We start from the raw sequence: 24,179 nt of genomic DNA on the forward strand, positions 1-24,179 counted from the left end.
GGTTGTGCCCGGTGACCGTCCCGGTCCCTCCCGTTCCCGCTCCCCCCCCCGGTCCCGCCCCCGGTCCCGCCCGGTCCCGCCCCCCCGGTCCCGGGTTTCACTTTCCGAGAAGCGGCGGCGGCTGCCGGGAAGGAGCCGAACGGGGAGGGGGGAGAAGGGAACGGACCCCCCCCCGGAACGGGACCGGGACCGGAGCACAGCGGGACCGGCACCGGAGCACAGCGGGACTGGAACCGGAGCACAACGGGACTGGCACCGGAGCACAACGGGACCCGAACCGGAGCACAACGGGACCGGATCAATCGCCCCGAGTCACTCCGGAGCACAACGTGACCGGCACCGGAGCACAACGGGACCGGATCAATCACACTGAGTCACTCCGGAGCACAACGGGACTGGAACCGGAGCACAACGGGACCCGAACCGGAGCACAACGGGACCGGATCAATCGCCCCGAGTCACTCCGGAGCACAACGGGACCGGCACCGGAGCACAACGGGACCGGATCAATCACACTGAGTCACTCCGGAGCACAACGGGACTGGAACCGGAGCACAACGGGACCCGAACCGGAGCACAACGGGACCGGATCAATCGCCCCGAGTCACTCCGGAGCACAACGGGACCGGCACCGGAGCACAACGGGACCGGATCAATCACACCGAGTCACTCCGGAGCACAACGGGACCGGAACCGGAGCACAACGGGACCAGATCAATCGCTCTGGGTGACACTGGGACCAGGACCGGGACCAGATTGGGCACATCGGGAGCAGAACCGGAACACACCGGGTGACACTGGGTGACATCAGGAGCAGAACCGAGGCACATCGGGTGACACCGGAGCACACCGGGACTAGACCGGATCACACTGGGAGCAGAACCGGGTGACACCGGGAGCAGAACCAGGTCCCAGTGGGTGACACCGGGTGACACCAGGTGACACCAGGAGCAGAACCGGAGCACACCGGGTGACACCGGCTGACACCAGGTGACACTGGGAGCAGAACCGGAGCACACCGGGTGACAGCGGGTGACAGCAGGTGACACCGGGAGCAGAACCAGGTCCCAGCGGGTGACACCGGGTGACACCAGGTGACACCGGGAGCAGAACCGGAGCACACCGGGTCACACCAGAGCACACCGGGACTAGACCGGATCACACCGGGAGCAGAACCGGGTGACACCGGGTGACAGCGGGAGCAGAACCGGGTGACACCGGGTGACAGCGGGAGCAGAACCGGAGCACACTGGGTGACACCGGGTGACACTGTGAGCAGAACCAGGTCCCACCGGGTGACAGCGGGAGCAGAACCGGAGCACACCCGGTGACACCGGGTGACAGCAGGTGACACCAGGAGCAGAACCAGGTCCCAGCGGGTGACACCGGGTGACACCAGGTGACACCGGGAGCAGAACCGGAGCACACCGGGTCACACCAGAGCACACCGGGACTAGACCAGATCATACCAGGAGCAGAACCGGGTGACACCGGGTGACAGCGGGAGCAGAACCAGGTGACACCGGGTGACAGCGGGAGCAGAACCGGAGCACACTGGGTGACACCGGGTGACACTGTGAGCAGAACCAGGTCCCACCGGGTGACACCGGGAGCAGAACCGGAGCACACCCGGTGACACCGGGTGACAGCAGGTGACACCAGGAGCAGAACCGGGTCCCACCAGGTGACACCGGGTGACACCAGGTGACACCGGGAGCAGAACCGGAGCACACCGGGTCACACCAGAGCACACCGGGACTAGACCGGATCACACCGGGAGCAGAACCGGGTGACAGCGGGTGACACCGGGAGCAGAACCGGGTGACACCGAGTGACAGCAGGTGACACCGGGAGCAGAACCAGGTCCCACCGGGTGACACCAGGAGCAGAACCGGGTGACACCGAGTGACACCGGGTGCCAGCGGGAGCAGAACCGGGTGCCAGCGGGTGACAGGATGGGCGCGGGTCCCGCCCGCCGCCTGTTGTCGCTGCTGAGCCCCGAGCGCGGCCGCTGCGCCGCGGTGGCGGCGCTGATGGCGGCTTCGGTGCTCGGTACGGGGGCAGCACCCAATGGGGGGGGGGGCAGCACCCAATGGGGGGGCAGCACCCATTTTGGGGGGGGGCAGCACCCAATGGGGGGGGCAGCACCCAATGGGGGTCACCCCAAGCTTTGACACCCCCATTTGGGGCACCAGCCCCTATTGGGACACAGGGGACAGGGACCCATCCCACACTGGGGTCCCCCCACCATCCTCTCTATGTCCCCACTGTCCCCTCGGTGTCCCCACGGTCCCCATTGTCCCCTCTGTGTCCCCACTGTCCCCTCTATGTCCCCATTGTCCCCACCGCCCCCACTGTCCCCTCGGTGTCCCCACCGTCCCCACCATCCCCTCACTGTCCCCACTGTCCCCTCTATGTCCCCATTGTCCCCTCGCTGTCCCCACCGCCCCCACTGTCCCCTCTATGTCCCCACTGTCCCCTTGGTGTCCCCACTGTCCCCTCTATGTGCCCTCAGTGTCCCCATTGTCCCCACCATCCCCTCGCTGTCCCCACCGCCCCCACTGTCCCCTCGGTGTCCCCACTGTCCCCTCGGTGTCCCCACTGTCCCCTCAGTGTCCCACCACATGTCCCCCCCCTCCATGTCCCCACAGGTGAGGTGGCCGTCCCCTACTTCACGGGCCGCGTCACCGACTGGGTGGCCGCCGAGGACACGGTTGCCGCGTGGCCAATGGTGCTGCTGGGGCTCGGCAGGTGGGACGGTGACACCGGGGATGTCACCCGCAACCGGGACGGGTGACACCTACACCCCCATACTAACCCCCCCCCCCTCGCTACAACCGCAGCGCCGTCACCGAGTTCGCCTGCGACGTCACCTACACCGGGACCTTGAGGCGGGTGTCGGGGCGGCTGCAGCGCCGGGTGTTCGGCGCGGTGTTGCGGCGCGACCTGTGCGCCCTGCGGCTGACGGGGAGCGGCGCGGTGACGGCGCGGGTGACGGGGGACGTGGAGGCCGCCCACGCGGCCGTGGCCGAGGCGCTCAGCCTGTTGCTGTGGTACCTGGCCAGGGCTGCGGGGGTCGTGGCCACCATGGCGTGGTTGTCACCCGCGCTGGCTGTTGTCACCCTCCTGGCGCTGCCCGCGCTGTTGTTGCTGCCCTGGGCGGTCGGGAAGGTGCAGCAGGTAATGGGGACAATGGCGGGTGGGGGGGGGACATGGGGCCCTTGGCACCTCCCTGCACCCCTTGTCCCCTCCCCATGCCCATTGTCCCCTCCATGTGCCCACTGTCCCCTCCCCATGCCCATTGTCCCCTCCCCATCCCCATTGTCCCCTCCATGTGTCCCCAGTGCCTTCCACACGCCATTGTCCCCTCCCCATCCCCACTGTCCCCTCCCCATCCCCATTGTCCCCTCCATGTATCCCTGTCCCCTCCCTGCACCCCTTGTCCCCTCCCCATGCCCATTGTCCCCTCCATGTGTCCCCAGTGCCTTCCACATCCCCATTGTCCCCTCCCCATGCCCATTGTCCCCTCCATGTGCCCATTGTCCCCTCCCCATCCCCACTGTCCCCTCCATGTGCCCATTGTCCCCTCCATGTGTCCCCAGTGCCTTCCACGCCCCCATTGTCCCCTCCCCATCCCCACTGTCCCCTCCATGTATCCCTGTCCCCTCCCTGCACCCCTTGTCCCCTCCCCATGGCCACCGTCCCCTCCCCATGCCCATTGTCCCCTCCATGTGCCCATTGTCCCCTCCCCATCCCCACCGTCCCCTCCCCATGCCCATTGTCCCCTCCCCGTGCCCACTGTCCCCTCCCCATGCCCATTGTCCCCTCCCCATGACCGCTATACCCTCCACACCCCCATTGTCCCCTCCCCATGCCCATTGTCCCCTCCCTGCACCCCTTGTCCCCTCCCCATGCCCACTGTCCCCTCCCCATGCCCACTGTCCCCTCCATGTGCCCATTGTCCCCTCCATGTGTCCCCAGTGCCTTCCACACCCCCATTGTCCCCTCCCCGTGCCCATTGTCCCCTCCATGTGTCCCTGTCCCCTCCCCATGCCCACTGTCCCCTCCATGTGCCCATTGTCCTCTCCAGATGCCCATTGTCCCCTCCATGTGTCCCTGTCCCCTCCCTGCACCTCTTGTCCCCTCCACACCCCCATTGTCCCCTCCCCATCCCCACCGTCCCCTCCCCATGCCCATTGTCCCCTCCCCATGCCCATTGTCCCCTCCATGTGCCCACTGTCCCCTCCCCATCCCCATTGTCCCCTCCATGTGTCCCCAGTGCCTTCCACACCCCAATTGTCCCCTCCCCATGCCCACTGTCCCCTCCATGTGCCCACTGTCCCCTCCCTGCACCCCTTGTCCCCTGCCCATGCCCATTGTCCCCTCCATGTGCCCATTGTCCCCTCCCCATCCCCACTGTCCCCTCCCCATGCCCATTGTCCCCTCCCCGTGCCCACTGTCCCCTCCCCATGCCCATTGTCCCCTCCCCATGACCGCTATACCCTCCACACCCCCATTGTCCCCTCCCCATGCCCATTGTCCCCTCCCTGCACCCCTTGTCCCCTCCCCATGCCCACTGTCCCCTCCACATCCCCATTGTCCCCTCCATGTGTCCCTGTCCCCTCTCCATGCCCATTGTGCCCTCTAGATGCCATGGCCACCACCCCCTTGGTGTCCCCACCAACCCCTCCGTGTCCCCACTGCCCCCACTGTCCCCACTGTCCCCTCAGTGTCCCCACTGTCCCCCTGTCCCACTGCGCGCAGGGGCTGGCGCAGCGGGTGCGGGCGGCGCAGGCCGCGGTGGCCGCGGTGGCCACGGAGACGCTGGCGGCCATGGGCACCGTGCGCAGCTTCGCCCACGAGGCCGCGGCGGCCGAGCGGCACCGGCGGCTCCTGAGCCGGCTCCTGCGCCTGGAGACCAAGGACGCGGCCGCCACCGCCGCCGCGCGCTGGGCCAGCGGGGTAGGGACGGGGACACGGGGACATGGGGACATGGGGATGTGGTGGCATGGGGACATGGGGATGGGGGACATGGGGACAGGGGACATGGGGACATGGGGATGGGGACATGGGATGTGGTGGAATGGGGATGGGGGACGTGGGGACATGGGGATGGGGGACATATGGACATGGGGTGGGGACATGGGGATATGGGGATGGGGACATGGGGACAGGGGACATGGGGACATGGGGTTAGGGGACATGGGGATGGGGGATATGGGGATGGGGGACGTGGGGACATGGGGATGGGGGACATAGGGACGTGGGGATGGGGACATGGGGATGGGGGACATGGGGATGGGGGACATGGGGGTATGGGGATGGGGACATGGGGATGGGGGACATGGGGATATGGGGATGGGGGACATGGGGATGGGGCGACATGGGGACATGGGGATATGGGGATGGGGACATGGGGTGGGGGACATGGGGATATGGGGATGGGGGACTTGGGAACAGGGGATATGGGGACATGGGGATGGGGACATAGGGATGGGGACATGGGGACATGGGGACGTGGGGACATGGGGACATGGGGATGGGGACATGGGGTGGGGGACATGGGGATATGGGGATGGGGGACTTGGGGACAGGGGATATGGGGACATGGGGACATGGGGATGGGGACATGGGGATGGGGACATGGGGATGGGGGACATGGGGGTATGGGGATGGGGGACATGGGGATGGGGACATGGGGATGGGGACATGGGGACATGGGGATGGGGGACATGGGGATATGGGGACATGGGGATGGGGACATGGGGATATGGGGATGGGGACATGGGGTGGGGGACATGGGGACATGGGGATATGAGGATGGGGGATATGGGGATGGGGACATGGGGATATGGGGATGGGGGACTTGGGGACAGGGGATATGGGGACATGGGGACATGGGGATGGGGACATGGGGATGGGGGACATGGGGATGGGGGACATGGGGATATGGGGATGGGGGACATGGGGATGGGGGATATGGGGATGGGGACATGGGGATGGGGACATGGGGACATGGGGATGGGGGACATGGGGATATGGGGACATGGGGATGGGGTGACATGGGGACATGGGGATATGGGGATGGGGGACATGGGGATGGGGGATATGGGGATGGGGACATGGGGATGGGGACATGGGGACATGGGGATGGGGGACATGGGGATATGGGGACATGGGGATGGGGTGACATGGGGACATGGGGATATGGGGATGGGGGACTTGGGGACAGGGGATATGGGGACATGGGGACATGGGGATGGGGACATGGGGATGGGGGACATGGGGATGGGGGGACGAGGACAGGGGACATGGCGTGGGGACATGGGGTGGGGGACATGGGGATCTGGTGGGTTGGGGGACATGGGGATGTGGTGGGTTGGGGGACATGGGGACATGGGGATGGGGTGGCATGGAGAGGTGACGTCAGCGAGGGGGGTGACGGGGACACCCATGTCCCCTCTGCTGTCCCCAGTTCGCAGCGCTGGCCCTGAAGCTGGGGCTGCTGTGCTATGGGGCACGGCTGGTGGCCTTGGGGACAATCAGCGCCGGGGACCTCGTCACCTTCCTCATCTACCACATGCAGTTCACTGAGGCCGTGGAGGTGACACCGGCGTGTCCCCATTGTCCCCGTGTCCCCTCGTGTCCCCATGGCCACCCGTGTCCCCATGGCCTCCCTTGTGTCCCCACGTCCTCCGTGTTGTCCCCGTGCCCATGTCCCTGTGTCCCCTCTCTGTCCCCATGGCCACCCGTGTCCCCATGACCTCCCTTGTGTCCCCACGTCCTCCATGTTGTCCCCATGCTCGTGTACCCGTGTCCCCTCTGCATCCCCATGACCTCCCTTGTGTCCCCATGACCTCCCATGTGTCCCCTGTGTCCCCACGTCCTCCTTGTTGTCCCCATGTTTGTGTCTCCATGTCCTCTGTGTTGTCCCCATGTTCGTGTCCCCACAACCTCCCCTGTGTCCCCTGTGTCCCCACGTCCTCCGTGTTGTCCCCATGTTCGTGTCCCCATGTCCTCCGTGTTGTCCCCATGCTCGTGTCCCCATGACCTCCCTTGTGTCCCCATGACCTCCCTCATGTCCCCACGTGCTCCGTGTTGTCCCCATGTTCGTGTCCCCATGACCTCCCCTGTGTCCCCATGACCGCCCCTGTGTCCCCACGTCCTCTGTGTTGTCCCCATGCTCGTGTCCCCATGACCTCCCTTGTGTCCCCATGACCTCCCATGTGTCCCCTGTGTCCCCATGTCCTCCGTGTTGTCCCCATGTTTGTGTCCCCATGTCCTCCGTGTTGTCCCCATGCTCGTGTCCCCATGACCTCCCTTGTGTCTCCACGTTCTCTATGTTGTCCCCATGCTCGTGTCCCCACAACCTCCCTTGTGTCCCCACGCCTGGTCCCCGTGTCCCCTCGTGTCCCCATGACCTCCCTTGTGTCCCCACGTGCTCCGTGTTGTCCCCATGCTCGTGTCCCCATGACCTCCCTTGTGTCCCCATGACCTCCCATGTGTCCCCTGTGTCCCCACGTCCTCCGTGGTGTCCCCATGTTCGTGTCCCCATGTCCTCCGTGTTGTCCCCATGTTCATGTCCCCATGTCCTCCGTGTTGTCCCCATGACCTCCCTTGTGTCCCCACGTGCTCCGTGTTGTCCCCATGCTCGTGTCCCCATGACCTCCCTTGTGTCCCCATGACCTCCCATGTGTCCCCTGTGTCCCCACGTCCTCCGTGGTGTCCCCATGTTCGTGTCCCCATGTCCTCCGTGTTGTCCCCATGCTCGTGTCCCCATGACCTCCCTTGTGTCCCCATGACCTCCCTTGTGTCCCCACGTGCTCCGTGTTGTCCCCATGTTCGTGTCCCCATGACCTCCCCTGTGTCCCCATGACCGCCCCTGTGTCCCCACGTGCTCCGTGTTGTCCCCATGCTCGTGTCCCCATGACCTCCCTTGTGTCCCCATGACCTCCCATGTGTCCCCTGTGTCCCCACATCCTCCTTGTTGTCCCCATCTTTGTGTCTCCATGTCCTCTGTGTTGTCCCCATGTTCGTGCCCCCACGACCTCCCCTGTGTCCCCTGTGTCCCCACGTCCTCCGTGTTGTCCCCATGTTCGTGTCCCCACGACCTCCCCTGTGTCCCCACGCTGTCCCAGCGCTGTCCCCACGCCCGGTCCCCGTGTCCCCCGGTGTCCCCAGGTCCTGCTGCGCTATTACCCCAGCATGGCCAAGGCCGTGGGCTCCTCGCAGAAGGTCCTGGAGCTGCTGGAGCAGGAGGAGCAGGTGCCACCCGAGGGGACACTGTCACCCCCCGGCCTGCGGGGCCACCTGCGCCTCGAGGACGTCTGGTTCTCCTACCCCGAGCAGCAGGAGCCCGTGCTCAAGGTGGGCGCGGGGACAGGGACGGGGACACGGGGGGGACACGGTGGGGGAGCATGGGGACACGGTGGGGACATGGTATTGAGGGCACAGGGACATGGTGGGGGTGATGGGGACATGGTGGGGATGGGATGGGGACATGGTGGGGACATGGCAAGAGGGTACAGGGACATGGTGGGGGTGATGGGGACATGGTGGGGACATGGGGACACAATGGGGACATAGTAGGCGAGCATGGACACATGGTGAGGAGAGGATGGGGACACAGAGGGGACAATGGGGACATGGTGGGGACATGGGGACATCAATGGGGACATGGTGGGGACATGGGGACACAATGGGGACATAGCAGGTGAGCATGGACACATGGTGAGGAGAGGATGGGGACACAGAGGGGACAATGGGGACATGATGGGGACATGGGGACACAATGGGGACATAGTAGGCGAGCATGGACACATGGTGAGGAGAGGATGGGGACACAGAGGGGACAATGGGGACATGGTGGGGACATGGAGACATCAATGGGGACATGGGGACACAATGGGGACATAGTAGGCGAGCATGGACACATGGTGAGGAGAGGATGGGGACACAGAGGGGACAATGGGGACATGGTGGGGACATGGGGACATCAATGGGGACATGGTGGGGGAGCATGGGGACACAATGGGGACATGGTAGGCGAGCATGGACACATGGTGGGGAGAGGATGGGGACACAGAGGGGACAATGGGGACATGGTGGGGACATGGAGACATCAATGGGGACATGGGGACACAATGGGGACATAGTAGGCGAGCATGGACATATGGTGGGGAGAGGATGGGGACACAGAGGGGACAATGGGGACATGGTGGGGACATGGGGACATCAATGGGGACATGGTGGGGACATGGGGACACAATGGGGACATAGCAGGTGAGCATGGACACATGGTGAGGAGAGGATGGGGACACAGAGGGGACAATGGGGACATGATGGGGACATGGGGACACAATGGGGACATAGTAGGCGAGCATGGACACATGGTGAGGAGAGGATGGGGACACAGAGGGGACAATGGGGACATGGTGGGGACATGGAGACATCAATGGGGACATGGGGACACAATGGGGACATAGTAGGCGAGCATGGACACATGGTGAGGAGAGGATGGGGACACAGAGGGGACAATGGGGACATGATGGGGACATCAATGGGGACATGGTAGGGGACCATGGGGACACAATGGGGACATGGTAGGGGAGCATGGACACATGGCGGGGAGAGGATGGGGACACAGAGGGGACAATGGGGACATGGTGGGGACATGGGGACATCAATGGGGACATGGTAGGCGAGCATGGACACATGGTGAGGAGAGGATGGGGACACAGAGGGGACAATGGGGACATGGTGGGGACATGGAGACATCAATGGGGACATGGGGACACAATGGGGACATAGTAGGGGAGCATGGACACATGGTGGGGAGAGGATGGGGACACAGAGGGGACAATGGGGACATGGTGGGGACATGGGGACACAATGGGGACATAGTAGGCGAGCATGGACACATGGTGAGGAGAGGATGGGGACACAGAGGGGACAATGGGGACATGGTGGGGACATGGAGACATCAATGGGGACATGGGGACACAATGGGGACATAGTAGGCGAGCATGGACACATGGTGAGGAGAGGATGGGGACACAGAGGGGACAATGGGGACATGATGGGGACATCAATGGGGACATGGTAGGGGACCATGGGGACACAATGGGGACATGGTAGGGGAGCATGGACACATGGCGGGGAGAGGATGGGGACACAGAGGGGACAATGGGGACATGGTGGGGACATGGGGACATCAATGGGGACATGGTAGGCGAGCATGGACACATGGTGAGGAGAGGATGGGGACACAGAGGGGACAATGGGGACATGGTGGGGACATGGAGACATCAATGGGGACATGGGGACACAATGGGGACATAGTAGGGGAGCATGGACACATGGTGGGGAGAGGATGGGGACACAGAGGGGACAATGGGGACATGGTGGGGACATGGGGACACAATGGGGACATAGTAGGCGAGCATGGACACATGGTGGGGAGAGGATGGGGACACAGAGGGGACAATGGGGACATGGTGGGGACATGGGGACACAATGGGGACATAGTAGGCGAGCATGGACACATGGTGAGGAGAGGATGGGGACACAGAGGGGACAATGGGGACATGGTGGGGACATGGAGACATCAATGGGGACATGGGGACACAATGGGGACATAGTAGGCGAGCATGGACACATGGTGGGGAGAGGATGGGGACACAGAGGGGACAATGGGGACATGGTGGGGACATGGAGACATCAATGGGGACATGGGGACACAATGGGGACATAGTAGGCGAGCATGGACACATGGTGAGGAGAGGATGGGGACACAGAGGGGACAATGGGGACATGGTGGGGACATGGAGACATCAATGGGGACATGGGGACACAATGGGGACATAGTAGGCGAGCATGGACACATGGTGGGGAGAGGATGGGGACACAGAGGGGACAATGGGGACATGGTGGGGACATGGGGACACAATGGGGACATAGTAGGCGAGCATGGACACATGGTGGGGAGAGGATGGGGACACAGAGGGGACAATGGGGACATGGTGGGGACATGGAGACATCAATGGGGACATGGGGACACAATGGGGACATAGTAGGCGAGCATGGACACATGGTGGGGAGAGGATGGGGACACAGAGGGGACAATGGGGACATGGTGGGGACATGGGGACACAATGGGGACATAGTAGGCGAGCATGGACACATGGTGAGGAGAGGATGGGGACACAGAGGGGACAATGGGGACATGGTGGGGACATGGAGACATCAATGGGGACATGGGGACACAATGGGGACATAGTAGGCGAGCATGGACACATGGTGGGGAGAGGATGGGGACACAGAGGGGACAATGGGGACATGGTGGGGACATGGGGACACAATGGGGACATAGTAGGCGAGCATGGACACATGGTGGGGAGAGGATGGGGACACAGAGGGGACAATGGGGACATGGTGGGGACATGGAGACATCAATGGGGACATGGGGACACAATGGGGACATAGTAGGCGAGCATGGACACATGGTGGGGAGAGGATGGAGACACAGAGGGGACAATGGGGACATGGTGGGGACATGGGGACACAATGGGGACATAGTAGGCGAGCATGGACACATGGTGGGGAGAGGATGGAGACACAGAGGGGACAATGGGGACATGGTGGGGACATGGGGACACAATGGGGACATAGTAGGCGAGCATGGACACATGGTGGGGAGAGGATGGGGACACAGAGGGGACAATGGGGACATGGTGGGGACATGGGGATGTCAATGGGGACATGGGGACACAATGGGGACATAGTAGGGGAGCATGGACACATGGTGAGGAGAGGATGGGGACACAGAGGGGACAATGGGGACATGGTGGGGACATGGGGACGTCAATGGGGACATGGTGGGGGACCATGGGGACACAATGGGGACATGGTAGGGGAGCATGGACACATGGTGGGGAGAGGATGGGGACACAGAGGGGACAATGGGGACATGGTGAGGACATGGGGACACAATGGGGACATGGTGGGGGACCATGGGGACATGGTGAGGAGAGGATGGGGACACAGAGGGGACAATGGGGACATGGTGGGGACATGGGGACGTCAATGGGGACATGGTGGGGGAGCATGGGGACATGGTGGGGAGAGGATCGGGACACAGAGGGGACAATGGGGACATGGTGGGGACATGGGGACACAATGGGGACATGGTAGGGGAGCATGGACACATGGTGGGGAGAGGGGATGGGGACACAGAGGGGACAATGGGGACATGGTGGGGACATGGGGACATCAATGGGGACATGGTGGGGACGTGGGGACACAATGGGGACATGGTAGGGGAGCATGGGGACATCAATGGGGACGCAATGGGGACATGGTGGAGAAGCATGGAGACATGGTGGGGACAATGGGGACAGGGTGGGGACATGGGAGGGAGGGCACAGGGACGTGGTGGGGGACATGGGGACACAATGGGGACACAATGGGGACGTGGTGGGGGAGGATGGGGACACAGTGGGGACATGGAGGGGACGATGGGGACAGGGTGGGGGCGATGGGGACACGGTGGGGATGATGGGGACATGGTGGGGACAATGGGGACATGGTGGGGGCGATGGGGACATGGTGGGGGCCATGGGGACACTGTGGGGACAATGGGGACAGGGTGGGGACGATGGGGACATGGTGTGGGAGCATGGACACATGGTGGGGAGGGGATGGGGACATGGTGGGGACATGGGGACACAATGGGGACACAATGGGGACACAATGGGGACGTGGTGGGTGACCATGGGGACACAGTGGGGACATGGAGGGGACGATGGGGACAGGGTGGGGCCAATGGGGACACGGTGGGGACAATGGGGACAGGGTGGGGGCGATGGGGACATGGTGGGGGCCATGGGGACACTGTGGGGACAATGGGGACAGGGTGGGGATGATGGGGACATGGTGTGGGAGCATGGCCACATGGTGGGGAGGGGATGGGGACATGGTGGGGACAATGGGGACACAATGGGGACATGGGGACACAATGGGGACATGGTGGGGGAGCATGGCCACATGGTGGGGAGGGGATGGGGACATAATGGGGACATGGGGACACAATGGGGACATGGTGGGGGCGATGGGCACACAATGGGGACGTGGGGACACAATGGGGACATGGTGGGGGGCATGGCCACATGGTGGGGAGGGGATGGGGACATGGTGGGGGTGATGGGGACATGGTGGGAGGGTCCGTGGTGACACCCGTGTCCCCAGGGCGTGTCCCTGGAGCTGCGCCCGGGGGAGTCGCTGGCCGTGGTGGCCCCGGCGGGGGCGGGGAAGAGCACCCTGGTGTCCCTGGTGCTCAACCTGCACCCCCCGGCGCGCGGGCGGGTGCTGCTGGACGGGCGCCCCCTCCCCGAGTACCGGCACCAGTACCTGCGCCAACAGGTGACACCGGCGTGACGTCCCCACGCGTCCCCAAACCACCCCCGGGCCACCCGCTGGCACCAGTGGGTCCCCAACACCACCCCGACGTCACCCGATGGGTCCCCAACACCACCCCAACATCACCCAATGGGTCCCCAACACCACCCCCAGGTCACCCGCTGTCACCAGTGGGTCCCCAAACCACCCCAACATCACCCAAGTGTCCCCAATGGGTCCCCAACACCACCCAATGGGTCCCCAAATCACCCCAACATCACCCAGGTGTCCCCAGTGAGTCCCCAACACCACCCCAACATCACCCAATGGGTCCCCAAACCACCCCCTGTGTCACCTGCTGTCCCCAATGGGTCCCCAACGTCACCCAAGTGTCCCCAATGGGTCCCTAAACCTCCCCAACTCCACCCAAGTGTCCCCAATGGGTCCCCAAACCACCCCAACGTCACCCAATGGGTCTCCAACACCACCCCCGGGTCACCCGCTGGCACCAATGGGTCCCCAACACCACCCCAACATCACCCAATGGGTCCCCAAATCACCCCAACATCACCCAGGTGTCCCCAATGGGTCCCCAACACCACCCCAACATCACCCAGTGGGTCCCCAACACCACCCCCGGGTCACCCGCTGGCACCAATGGGTCCCCAACACCACCCCAACATCACCCAATGGGTCCCCAAACCACCCCAACTCAACCCAAGTGTCCCCAATGGGTCCCCAACACCACCCCAACATCACCCAATGGGTCCCCAACACCACCCCCGGGTCACCTGCTGTCCCCAATGGGTCCCCAACACCACCCCAACGTCACCCAATGGGTCCCCAACACCACCCCTGGGTCACCCGCTGGCACCAATGGGTCCCCAACACCACCCCAACTCAACCCAAGTGTCCCCAATGGGTCCCCAACACCACCCAAACATCACCCAATGGGTCCCCAAACCACCCCAACATCACCCAACGGGTCCCCAACACCACCCCCGGGTCACCCGTTGGCACCAATGGGTCCCCAAACCACCCCAACTCAACCCAAGTGTCCCCAATGGGTCCCCAACACCACCCAATGGGTCCCCAAATCACCCCAACTCCACCCAAGTGTCCCCAATGGGTCCCCAACACCACCCCAACATCACCCAATGGGTCCCCAAACCACCCCAACTCAACCCAAGTGTCCCCAATGGGTCCCCAACACCACCCCCTGTGTCACTCGTTGTCCCCAATGGGTCCCCAAACCACCCCAACATCACCCAGGTGTCCCCAACACCACCCCCTGTGTGGGAACATCCCCACCATGTCCCCACCCTGTCCCCATCATATCCACCGTGTCCCCCCGGTGTCCCCATCACATCCACCACATCCCCCGCATGTCCCCATCACATCCGCCATGTCCCCCCATGTCCCCATCACATCCACCATGTCCCCACCGTGTCCCCATCACATCCACCACATCCCCACCGTGTCCCCATCACATCCACCATGTCCCCACCATGTCCCCATCATGTCCCCATCACATCCACCATGTCCCCACCGTGTCCCCATCACATCCACCACATCCCCACCGTGTCCCCATCACATCCACCATGTCCCCACCATGTCCCCATCATGTCCCCATCACATCCACCACATCCCCCCCGTGTCCCCATCACATCCACCACATCCCCACCGTGTCCCCATCACATCCACCATGTCCCCACCATGTCCCCATCACATCCCCACCATGTCCCCACCATGTCCCCATCATGTCCCCATCACATCCGCCACATCCCCCCCGTGTCCCCATCATGTCCCCATCACATCCGCCACATCCCCACCATGTCCCCCCCCGTCCCCACCACATCCACCATGTCCCCACCATGTCCCCCCCGTGTCCCCACCGTGTCCCCATCACATCCACCATGTCCCCACTGTGTCCCCCACACCATGTCCCCATCACATCCACCACGTCCCCACCATGTCCCCCCCGTGTCTCCCCCGTGTCCCCATCACATCCACCACATCCCCACCATGTCCCCATCACATCCACCACGTCCCCACCATGTCCCCCCCGTGTCCCCACCGTGTCCCCATCACATCCACCATGTCCCCACCATGTCCCCACCATGTCCCCATCACATCCACCACATCCCCACCATGTCCCCACCGTGTCCCCACCATGTCCCCACCATGTCCCCATCACATCCACCACATCCCCACCATGTCCCCACCACATCCACCATGTCCCCACCGTGTCCCCCCCATCTCCCCATGTCCCCATGTCCCCGTGTCCCCGGCGCAGGTGTCGGCGGTGCCGCAGGAGCCCGTGCTGTTCTCGCGCTCGCTCCACGACAACATCGCCTACGGCTCGGGGCCGCGGGACCGGGCGCGGGTGACGTCGGCCGCGCGCCGCGCCGGCGCCCACGGCTTCATCGCCAGCCTGCCCCGCGGCTACGACACCGGTGGGCGTCCCGGCGCTGGCCCCGTGTCCCCACATGTGTCCCCATGACCCCACGTGTGTCCCCACATGTGTCCCCGTGTCCCCATGTGTGTCCCCATGTCCCCGTGTCCCCATGTCCCCACGTGTCCCCATGTCCCCACGTGTGTCCCTGTGTCCCCACACATGTCCCCATGTGTGTCCCCACGTGTGTCCCCATGTCCCCACGTGTGTCCCCGTGTCCCCATGCGTGTCCCTGTGTCCCAACATCCCCACATGTGTCCCCATGTCCCCACGTGTGTCCCCATGTCCCCACACGTGTCCCATGTCCCCACACGTGTCCCCACACGTGTCCCCATGTCCTCCCATGTGTCCCCAAGTCCCCGTGTCCACATGTCCCCACATGTGTCCCTACATGTGTCCCCATGTGTGTCCCCATGTCCCCACGTGTCCCCATGTCCCCACACTGACCCCAGTGTCCCCATGTCCCCACGTGTGTCCCCATGTCCCTGTGTCCCCACGTGTGTCCCCATGTCCCTGTGTCCCCATGTCCCCACATGTGTCCCTGTGTCCCCACACGTGTCCCCATGTCCCCACGTGTGTCCCCATGTCCCTGTGTCCCCATGTCCCCACACGTGTCCCCATGTCCCCACGTGTGTCCCCATGTCCCCACGTTGACCCCCATGTCCCCGTGTCCCCATGTCCCCACACGTGTCCCCATGTCCCCACGTGTGTCCCCATGTCCCCACGTTGACCCCCATGTCCCCACGTTGACCCCCATGTCCCCCCGTGTGTCCCTATGTCCCCACGTGTGTCCCCATGTCCCTGTGTCCCCATGTCCCCACATGTGTCCCCATGTTCCCACGTGTGTCCCCATGTCCCCATGCTGACCCCCCCGTCCCCACGTATGTCCTCGTGTCCCACACGTGTCCCCGTGTCCCCGTGTCCCCCCGTGTGTCCCCATGTCCCCGTGTCCCCACACTGAACCCCCTTTCCCCGCGTTCCCCTGTCCCCACGTGTGTCCCCATGTCCCCATGCTGACCCCCATGTCCCCGTGTCCCCACGTGTGTCCCCGTGTCCCCCTGTCCCCACGTGTGTCCCCATGTCCCTGTGTCCCCATGTCCCCACGTGTCCCCATGTCCCCACCTGTGTCCCCATGTCCCCACACATGTCCCCACATGTGTCCCCCTGTCCCCATGTGTGTCCCCATGTCCCCGTGTCCCCTGTCCCCACATGTGTCCCCATGTCCCCACACTGACCCGTGTCCCCATGTCCCCACGCTGACCCCCCTGTCCCCATGTCCCCGTGTCCCCATGTCCCCATGTGTCCCCATGTCCCCACATGTGTCCCCATGTCCCCACATGTGTCCCCGTGTCCCCACATGTGTCCCCATGTCCCTGTGTCCCCATGTCCCCACATGTGTCCCCGTGTCCCCACATGTGTCCCCATGTCCCTGTGTCCCCCCATGTCCCCACGCTGACCCGTGTCCCCATGTGTGTCCCCGTGTCCCTGTGTCCCCATGTCCCCACATGTGTCCCCATGTCCCCACGTTGACCCGTGTCCCCGTGTCCCCATATGTGTCCCCATGTCCCTGTGTCCCCATGTCCCCACGTGTGTCCCCATGTCTCTGTGTCCCCATGTCCCCATGTCCCCACGTTGACCCCCATGTCCCCCTGTCCCCCTGTCCCCACGTGTGTCCCCGTGTCCCCATGTCCCCACACGTGTCCCCATGTCCCCACACGTGTCCCCATGTCCCCACGTGTGTCCCCATGTCCCTGTGTCCCCGTGTCCCATGTCCACACGCTGACCCCCCTGTCCCCGTGTCCCCCTGTCCCACCCATGTCCCCCCGTCCCACACGTGTCCCCATGTCCCCACATGTGTCCCCATGTCCCTGTGTCCCCATGTCCCCCCGCTGACCCCCCCGTCCCCATGTCCCCCTGTCCCACACGTGTCCCCCTGTCCCCCCGTGACCGTGTCCATGTCCCGCAGCGGTGTGCGCGCAGGGCGGGCGGCTGTCGGGGGGGCAGCGTCAGGCCGTGGCCGTCGCCCGCGCGCTGCTCAGGGACCCGCGCGTCCTGGTCCTCGACGAGCCCACGAGCGCGCTGGACGCCGACAGCTGCGCGCAGGTGGGACGTGACACCCGTGGCCCCTCGGTCCCCATGGCCCCTGGGTGGCCCCTGGGTGGTCCCTGGGTCCTGTGTCCCCTGGGTCCCTGCCCCTGGGTCCCCTTGGTCCCCAAACCCCATGTCCCCTTGGTCCCCCCGCCCCATGTCCCCAAGTCCCTGGGTCCCCCCACCCCATGTCCCCAAGTCTCTGGGTCCCATGTCCCCTGGGTCGCCTTGGTCCTCCTGCCCCATGTCCCCTTGGTCCCCCACCCCAAGTCCCCAAGTCCCTGGGTCCCTTGTCCCCTTGGTCCCCACTCCCCATGTCCCCAAGTCCCTGGGTCCTGTGTCCCCTTGGTCCCCCCGCCCCATGTCCCCAAGTCCCCGGGTCCCGTGTCCCCTGTGTCCCTGCCCCTGGGTCCCCTTGGTCCCCCCGCCCCATGTCCCCAAGTCCCTGGGTCCCCCCACCCCATGTCCCCAAGTCCCTGGGTCCCATGTCCCCTTGGTCCCCCCACCCCATGTCCCCAAGTCCCTGGGTCCCATGTCCCCTTGGTCCCCCCACCCCATGTCCCCAAGTCTCTGGGTCCCATGTCCCCTGGGTCGCCTTGGTCCTCCTGCCCCATGTCCCCTTGGTCCCCCACCCCATGTCCCCAAGTCCCTGGGTCCCGTGTCCCCTGGCTCCCCAAACCCCATGTCCCCAAGTCCCTGGGTCCTGTGTCCCCTTGGTCCCCCCGCCCCATGTCCCCAAGTCTCTGGGTCCCATGTCCCCTTGGTCCCCCCACCCCATGTCCCCAAGTCTCTGGGTCCCATGTCCCCTGGGTCGCCTTGGTCCTCCTGCCCCATGTCCCCTTGGTCCCCCACCCCATGTCCCCAAGTCCCTGGGTCCCGTGTCCCCTGGGTCCCCAAACCCCATGTCCCCAAGTCCCTGGGTCCTGTGTCCCCTTGGTCCCCCCGCCCCATGTCCCCAAGTCCCCGGGTCCCGTGTCCCCTGGGTCCCTGCCCCTGGGTCCCCTTGGTCCCCTTACCCCATGTCCCTTTGGTCCCCACACCCCATGTCCCCAAGTCCCCGGGTCCCATGTCCCCTGTGTCCCTGCCCCCATGTCCCCTGGGTCCCCTTGGTCCCCACTCCCCATGTCCCCAAGTCCCTGGGTCCCGTGTCCCCTGGGTCCCCTTGGCCCCCACACCCCCTGTCCCCTTGGTCCCCAAACGCCATGTCCCCATGTCCCCAAGTCCCCGGGTCCCGTGTCCCCTGGGTCCCCTGGGTCCCCAAATCCCATGTCCCCTTGGTCTCCCCGCCCCATGTCCCCAAGTCCCTGGGTCCCGTGTCCCCTGGGTCCCCTTGGTCCCCCCGCCCCATGTCCCCAAGTCCCTGGGTCCTGTGTCCCCTTGGTCCCCACAGCCTGTGTCCCCAAGTCCCTGGGTCCTGTATCTCCTGTGTCCCTGCCCCTTGGTCCCCACACCCCGTGTCCCCAAGCCCCTGGGTCCCGGGTCCCCTGTGTCCCTGCCCCTGGGTCCCCTTGGTCCCCTTACCCCATGTCCCTTTGGTCCCCCCACCCCCATGTCCCCAAGTCCCCGGGTCCCATGTCTCCTGGGTCCTGTGTCCCCTTGGTCCCCACACCCCATGTCCCCAAGTCCCCAGGTCCCATGTCCCCTGTGTCCCTGCCCCCATGTCCCCTGGGTCCCCTTGGTCCCCCCACCCCATGGCCCCAAGTCCCTGGGTCCCGTGTCCCCTGGGTCCCCTTGGCCCCCACACCCCCTGTCCCCTTGGTCCCCAAACGCCATGTCCCCATGTCCCCAAGTCCCCGGGTCCCGTGTCCCCTGTGCCCCTGCCCCTGGGTCCCCTTTGTCCCCACACCCTATGTCCCCTTGGTCCCCCCACCCCAAGTCCTCAAGTCCCTGGGTCCCGTGTCTCCTGTGTCCCTGCCCCTGGGTCCCCTTGGCCCCCTTGGTCCCCAAACCCCATGTCCCCAAGTCCCTGGGTCCCGGGTCCCCTGTGCCCCTGCCCCTGGGTCCCCTTTGTCCCCACACCCTATGTCCCCTTGGTCCCCAAACCCCATGTCCCCAAGTCCCTGGGTCCCCTTGGTCCCCAAACACCACGTCCCCTTGGTCCCCACTCCCCATGTCCCCAAGTCCCTGGGTCCCGTGTCCCCTTGGTCCCCCCGCCCCATGTCCCCTTGGTTCCCACACCCCATGTCCCCAAGTCCCTGGGTCCCCTGCGTCCCCAAATCCCATGTCCCCTTGGTCTCCCCGCCCCATGTCCCCAAGTCCCTGGGTCCCGGGTCCCCTGTGCCCCTGCCCCTGGGTCCCCTTTGTCCCCACACCCCATGTCCCCTTGGTCCCCACTCCCCATGTCCCCAAGTCCCTGGGTCCCCTTGGTCCCCTGGGTCCCCACTCCCCATGTCCCCAAGTCCCTGGGTCCCATGTCCCCTGGGTCCCCTTGGTCCCCTTACCCCATGTCCCTTTGGTCCCCACACCCCATGTCCCCAAGTCCCCGGGTCCCATGTCCCCTGTGTCCCTGCCCCCATGTCCCCTGGGTCCCCTTGGTCCCCACTCCCCATGTCCCCAAGTCCCTGGGTCCCATGTCCCCTGGGTCCCCTTGGCCCCCACACCCCCTGTCCCCTTGGTCCCCAAACACCATGTCCCCATGTCCCCAAGTCCCTGGGTCCCGTGTCCCCTGTGTCCCTGCCCCTGGGTCCCCTTTGTCCCCACACCCCATGTCCCCTTGGTTCCCACACCCCATGTCCCCAAGTCCCTGCCCCTGTGTCCCCTGGGTCCCCACACCCCATGTCCCCAAGTCCCTGGGTCCCGGGTCCCCTGTGTCCGTGCCCCTGTGTCCCCTTGGTCCCCCCACCCCATGTCCCCTTGGTTCCCCCACCCCATGTCCCTGGGTCCCTGTGTCCTTGTCCCCATGTCCCCCATGTCCCTCTATCCCCCCATATCCCTCTATCCCCCCATGCCCCCCATGATGTCCCCATGATGCCCCCATGTCCCATGCCCCCCATGATGTCCCCATGTCCCCCACATCCCCATGTCCCCCATGTCCCATGTCCCCCATGTCCCATGCCCCCCATGATGTCCCCACATCCCCATGTCGCATGCCCCCCATGATGTCCCCATGATGTCCCCATGACGTCCCCATGCGGCAGGTGTTGGGGGAGCTGCTGCGCGGGGGCCGCGCGGTGCTGCTGGTGACGGGCCGGGCGGCGCTGGCCGCGCGGGCGCAGCGGGTGGCCCTGCTGGCCGGGGGGCGGCTGCACCCCCTGGGGGCCCCCGCCGACATCCTGCGGCCCCAGTACCGGCGCCTGCTGGGGGACGGCGGGGGACACCGGGGGACACCGGGGGACACTGGGGACACTGAGAGTGGGGATGGGGACGTGGATGGGGACACTGAGAGTGGGGATGGGGACACCAAGAGTGGGGATGGGGACACTAAGGACAGAGATGGGGACACCGGGGACATGGATGGGGACACTGGGGACATGGATGGGGACACTGGGGACAGAGATGGGGACATCAAGAGTTGGGCTGGGGACATGGATGGGGACACTGGGGACAGAGATGAGGACACCAGGGACAGAGATGGGGGCTCAGGAGACATGGATGGGGACACTGAGAGTTGAGATGGGGACACCAAGGACAGAGATGGGGACACTGAGAGTGGGGATGGGGACACAAGGAGCAGGGGTGGGGACACTGGGGACATGGATGGGGACACTGAGAATTGAGATGGGGACATGGATGGGGACACTGGGGACAGAGATGGGGACACTGATATGGGGATGGGGACACCAGGGACATGGATGGGGACACCGGGGACGTGGATGAGGACATCAGGGATGTGGATGGGGACATCAAGAGTTGGGATGGGGACATGGATGGGGACATTGAGAGTGGTGATGGGGACACCGGGGGCAGAGATGGGGACACTGAGAGTGGGGATGGGGACACCGGGGACAGAGATGGGGACACCGGGGACATGGATGGGGACACTGGGGACACTGACAGTGGGGATGGGGACACCAGGGACAGAGATGGGGACACTGGGGACATGGATGGGGACACTGAGAGTTGAGATGGGGACACCGAGAGTGGGGATGGGGACACTAAGGACAGAGATGGGGACACTAGGGACATGGATGGGGACACCGGGGACGTGGATGGGGACACTGAGAGTGGGGATGGGGACACCAGGGACATGGATGGGGACACCGGGGACAGAGATGAGGGCTCTGGGGACATGGATGGGGACACTGAGAGTGGGGATGGGGACACCAGGGACAGAGATGGGGACACTGAGAATGGGGATGGGGACACTGGGGACATGGATGGGGACACTGGGGAGGGAGATGGGGACACCAGGGACATGGATGGGGACACTGAGAGTGGGGATGGGGACACCGGGGACAGAGATGGGGACACTGATATGGGGATGGGGACACAAGGAGCAGGGGTGGGGACACCAGGGACATGGATGGGGACACTGAGAATTGAGATGGGGACACCAGGGACAGAGATGGGGACACTGAGGACAGAGGTGGGGACACTGAGAGTGGGGATGGGGACACCGGGGAGATGGATGGGGACACTGGGGACATGGATGGGGACACCGGGGACATGGATGGGGACACTGGGGACATGGATGGGGACACTGAAAGTTGAGATGGGGACACTAAGGACAGAGATGGGGACACTGAGAGTGGGGATGGGGACACCGGGGACAGAGATGGGGACACCGGGGACATGGATGGGGACACCGAGAGTTGAGATAAGGACACTGGGGACAGAGATGGGGACACGGGGGACATGGATGGGGACACTGAGAGTTGAGATGGGGACACTGAGAGTGGGGATGGGGACACTGGGGACAGAGATGAGGGCTCTGGGGACATGGATGGGGACACTGAGAGTTGAGATGGGGACACCAGGGACATGGATGGGGACACCGGGGACAGAGATGAGGGCTCTGGGGACATGGATGGGGACACTGAGAGTTGAGATGGGGACACCAGGGACAGAGATGGGGACACTGAGAATAGGGATGGGGACACTGGGGACATGGATGGGGACACTGGGGACACTGAGAGTGGGGATGGGGACACTGGGGACAGAGATGGGGACACTGAGAGTGGGGATGGGGACACAAGGAGCAGGGGTGGGGACCCTGGGGACATGGATGGGGACACTGGGAGTGGGGATGGGGACACCAGGGACAGAGCTGGGGACACCAAGGAGGGGGACACCCCACCCCAGGGTGGGGACACCCCAAACCACTACAAGGGCCTGTGAGAGCTGCGATGGGAGTGACGGTGACACGGGGGGGACACATGGAAATAAACCCTTTTGTTTGTACACAAGGTGTCTGGGGGTCCCTGGGGGCGCGGGGGGGGCGCGGGGACCCCACCCATCCCTTTGGGTGCCAATCTGCCCCTTTGGCCGCCATTTTGTACCTTGAGGCCCTTTCGTGCCCCCATTTTGTATCTTGAGGCCATTTTGGGCCCCCATTTTGTATCTTGAGGCCATTTGGGCCCCTTTGGCCGCCATTTTGTATCTTGAGGCCATTTCGTGCCCCTTTGGCTGCCATTTTGTATCCTGAGGCCATTTCGTGCCCCTTTGGCCGCCATTTTGTACCTTGAGGCCCTTTCGTGCCCCCATTTTGTATCTTGAGGCCATTTGGTGCCCCTTTGGCCACCATTTTGTATCCTGAGGCCATTTGGTGCCCCTTTGGCTGCCATTTTGTATCCTGAGGCCATTTCGTGCCCCTTTGGCCGCCATTTTGTATCTTGAGGCCCTTTCGTGCCCCCATTTTGTATCTTGAGGCCATTTTGTGCCCCTTTGGCCACCATTTTGTATCCTGAGGCCATTTGGTGCCCCTTTGGCCGCCATTTTGTATCCTGAGGCCATTTCGTGCCCCTTTGGCCGCCATTTTGTATCCTGAGGCCATTTCGTGCCCCTTTGGCCGCCATTTTGTATCTTGAGGCCATTTCGTGCCCCCATTTTGTATCTTGAGGCCATTTGGTGCCCCTTTGGCCGCCATTTTGTATCCTGAGGCCATTTGGTGCCCCTTTGGCCGCCATTTTGTATCCTGAGGCCATTTGGTGCCCCTTTGGCCGCCATTTTGTATCTTGAGGCCATTTGGTGCCCCTTTGGCCGCCATTTTGTATCCTGAGGCCATTTCGTGCCCCTTTGGCCGCCATTTTGTATCCTGAGCCCATTTCGTGCCCCTTTGGCCGCCATTTTGTATCCTGAGGCC

The 24,179-nt window shown here is 64.3% G+C and overlaps 1 protein-coding gene and 1 long non-coding RNA gene across 2 annotated transcripts; one reads left to right on the forward strand and one right to left on the reverse strand.

The window, feature by feature from the left end:
• Positions 1–377: 377 nt before the first annotated feature.
• Positions 378–21,654, forward strand: LOC309452874 (antigen peptide transporter 1-like; the record flags this gene model as incomplete). Its single annotated transcript, XM_082077533.1, has 11 exons — positions 378–2,052; positions 2,652–2,751; positions 2,844–3,180; positions 4,765–4,962; positions 6,476–6,604; positions 8,182–8,367; positions 13,246–13,419; positions 15,692–15,851; positions 17,817–17,953; positions 21,076–21,289; positions 21,572–21,654. Exons 1-11 carry the CDS (start codon positions 1,956–1,958, stop codon positions 21,652–21,654), a joined length of 1,815 nt encoding a protein of 604 aa, XP_081933659.1. The 5' UTR covers positions 378–1,955.
• On the reverse strand, positions 6,630–8,167 carry LOC309452873. The gene is made up of 3 exons (XR_014186659.1): positions 7,052–8,167; positions 6,955–7,017; positions 6,630–6,857 (listed from the first exon to the last, which is right to left on the reverse strand). It is a non-coding gene; the product is annotated as an uncharacterized lncRNA (long non-coding RNA).
• Positions 21,655–24,179: the final 2,525 nt, after the last annotated feature.

The sequence above is a fragment of the Streptopelia decaocto genome (assembly GCF_964273445.1).
Source record: "Streptopelia decaocto genome assembly, contig: HAP1_SCAFFOLD_910, whole genome shotgun sequence".
In the NCBI taxonomy this organism is placed as follows: domain Eukaryota; kingdom Metazoa; phylum Chordata; class Aves; order Columbiformes; family Columbidae; genus Streptopelia; species Streptopelia decaocto.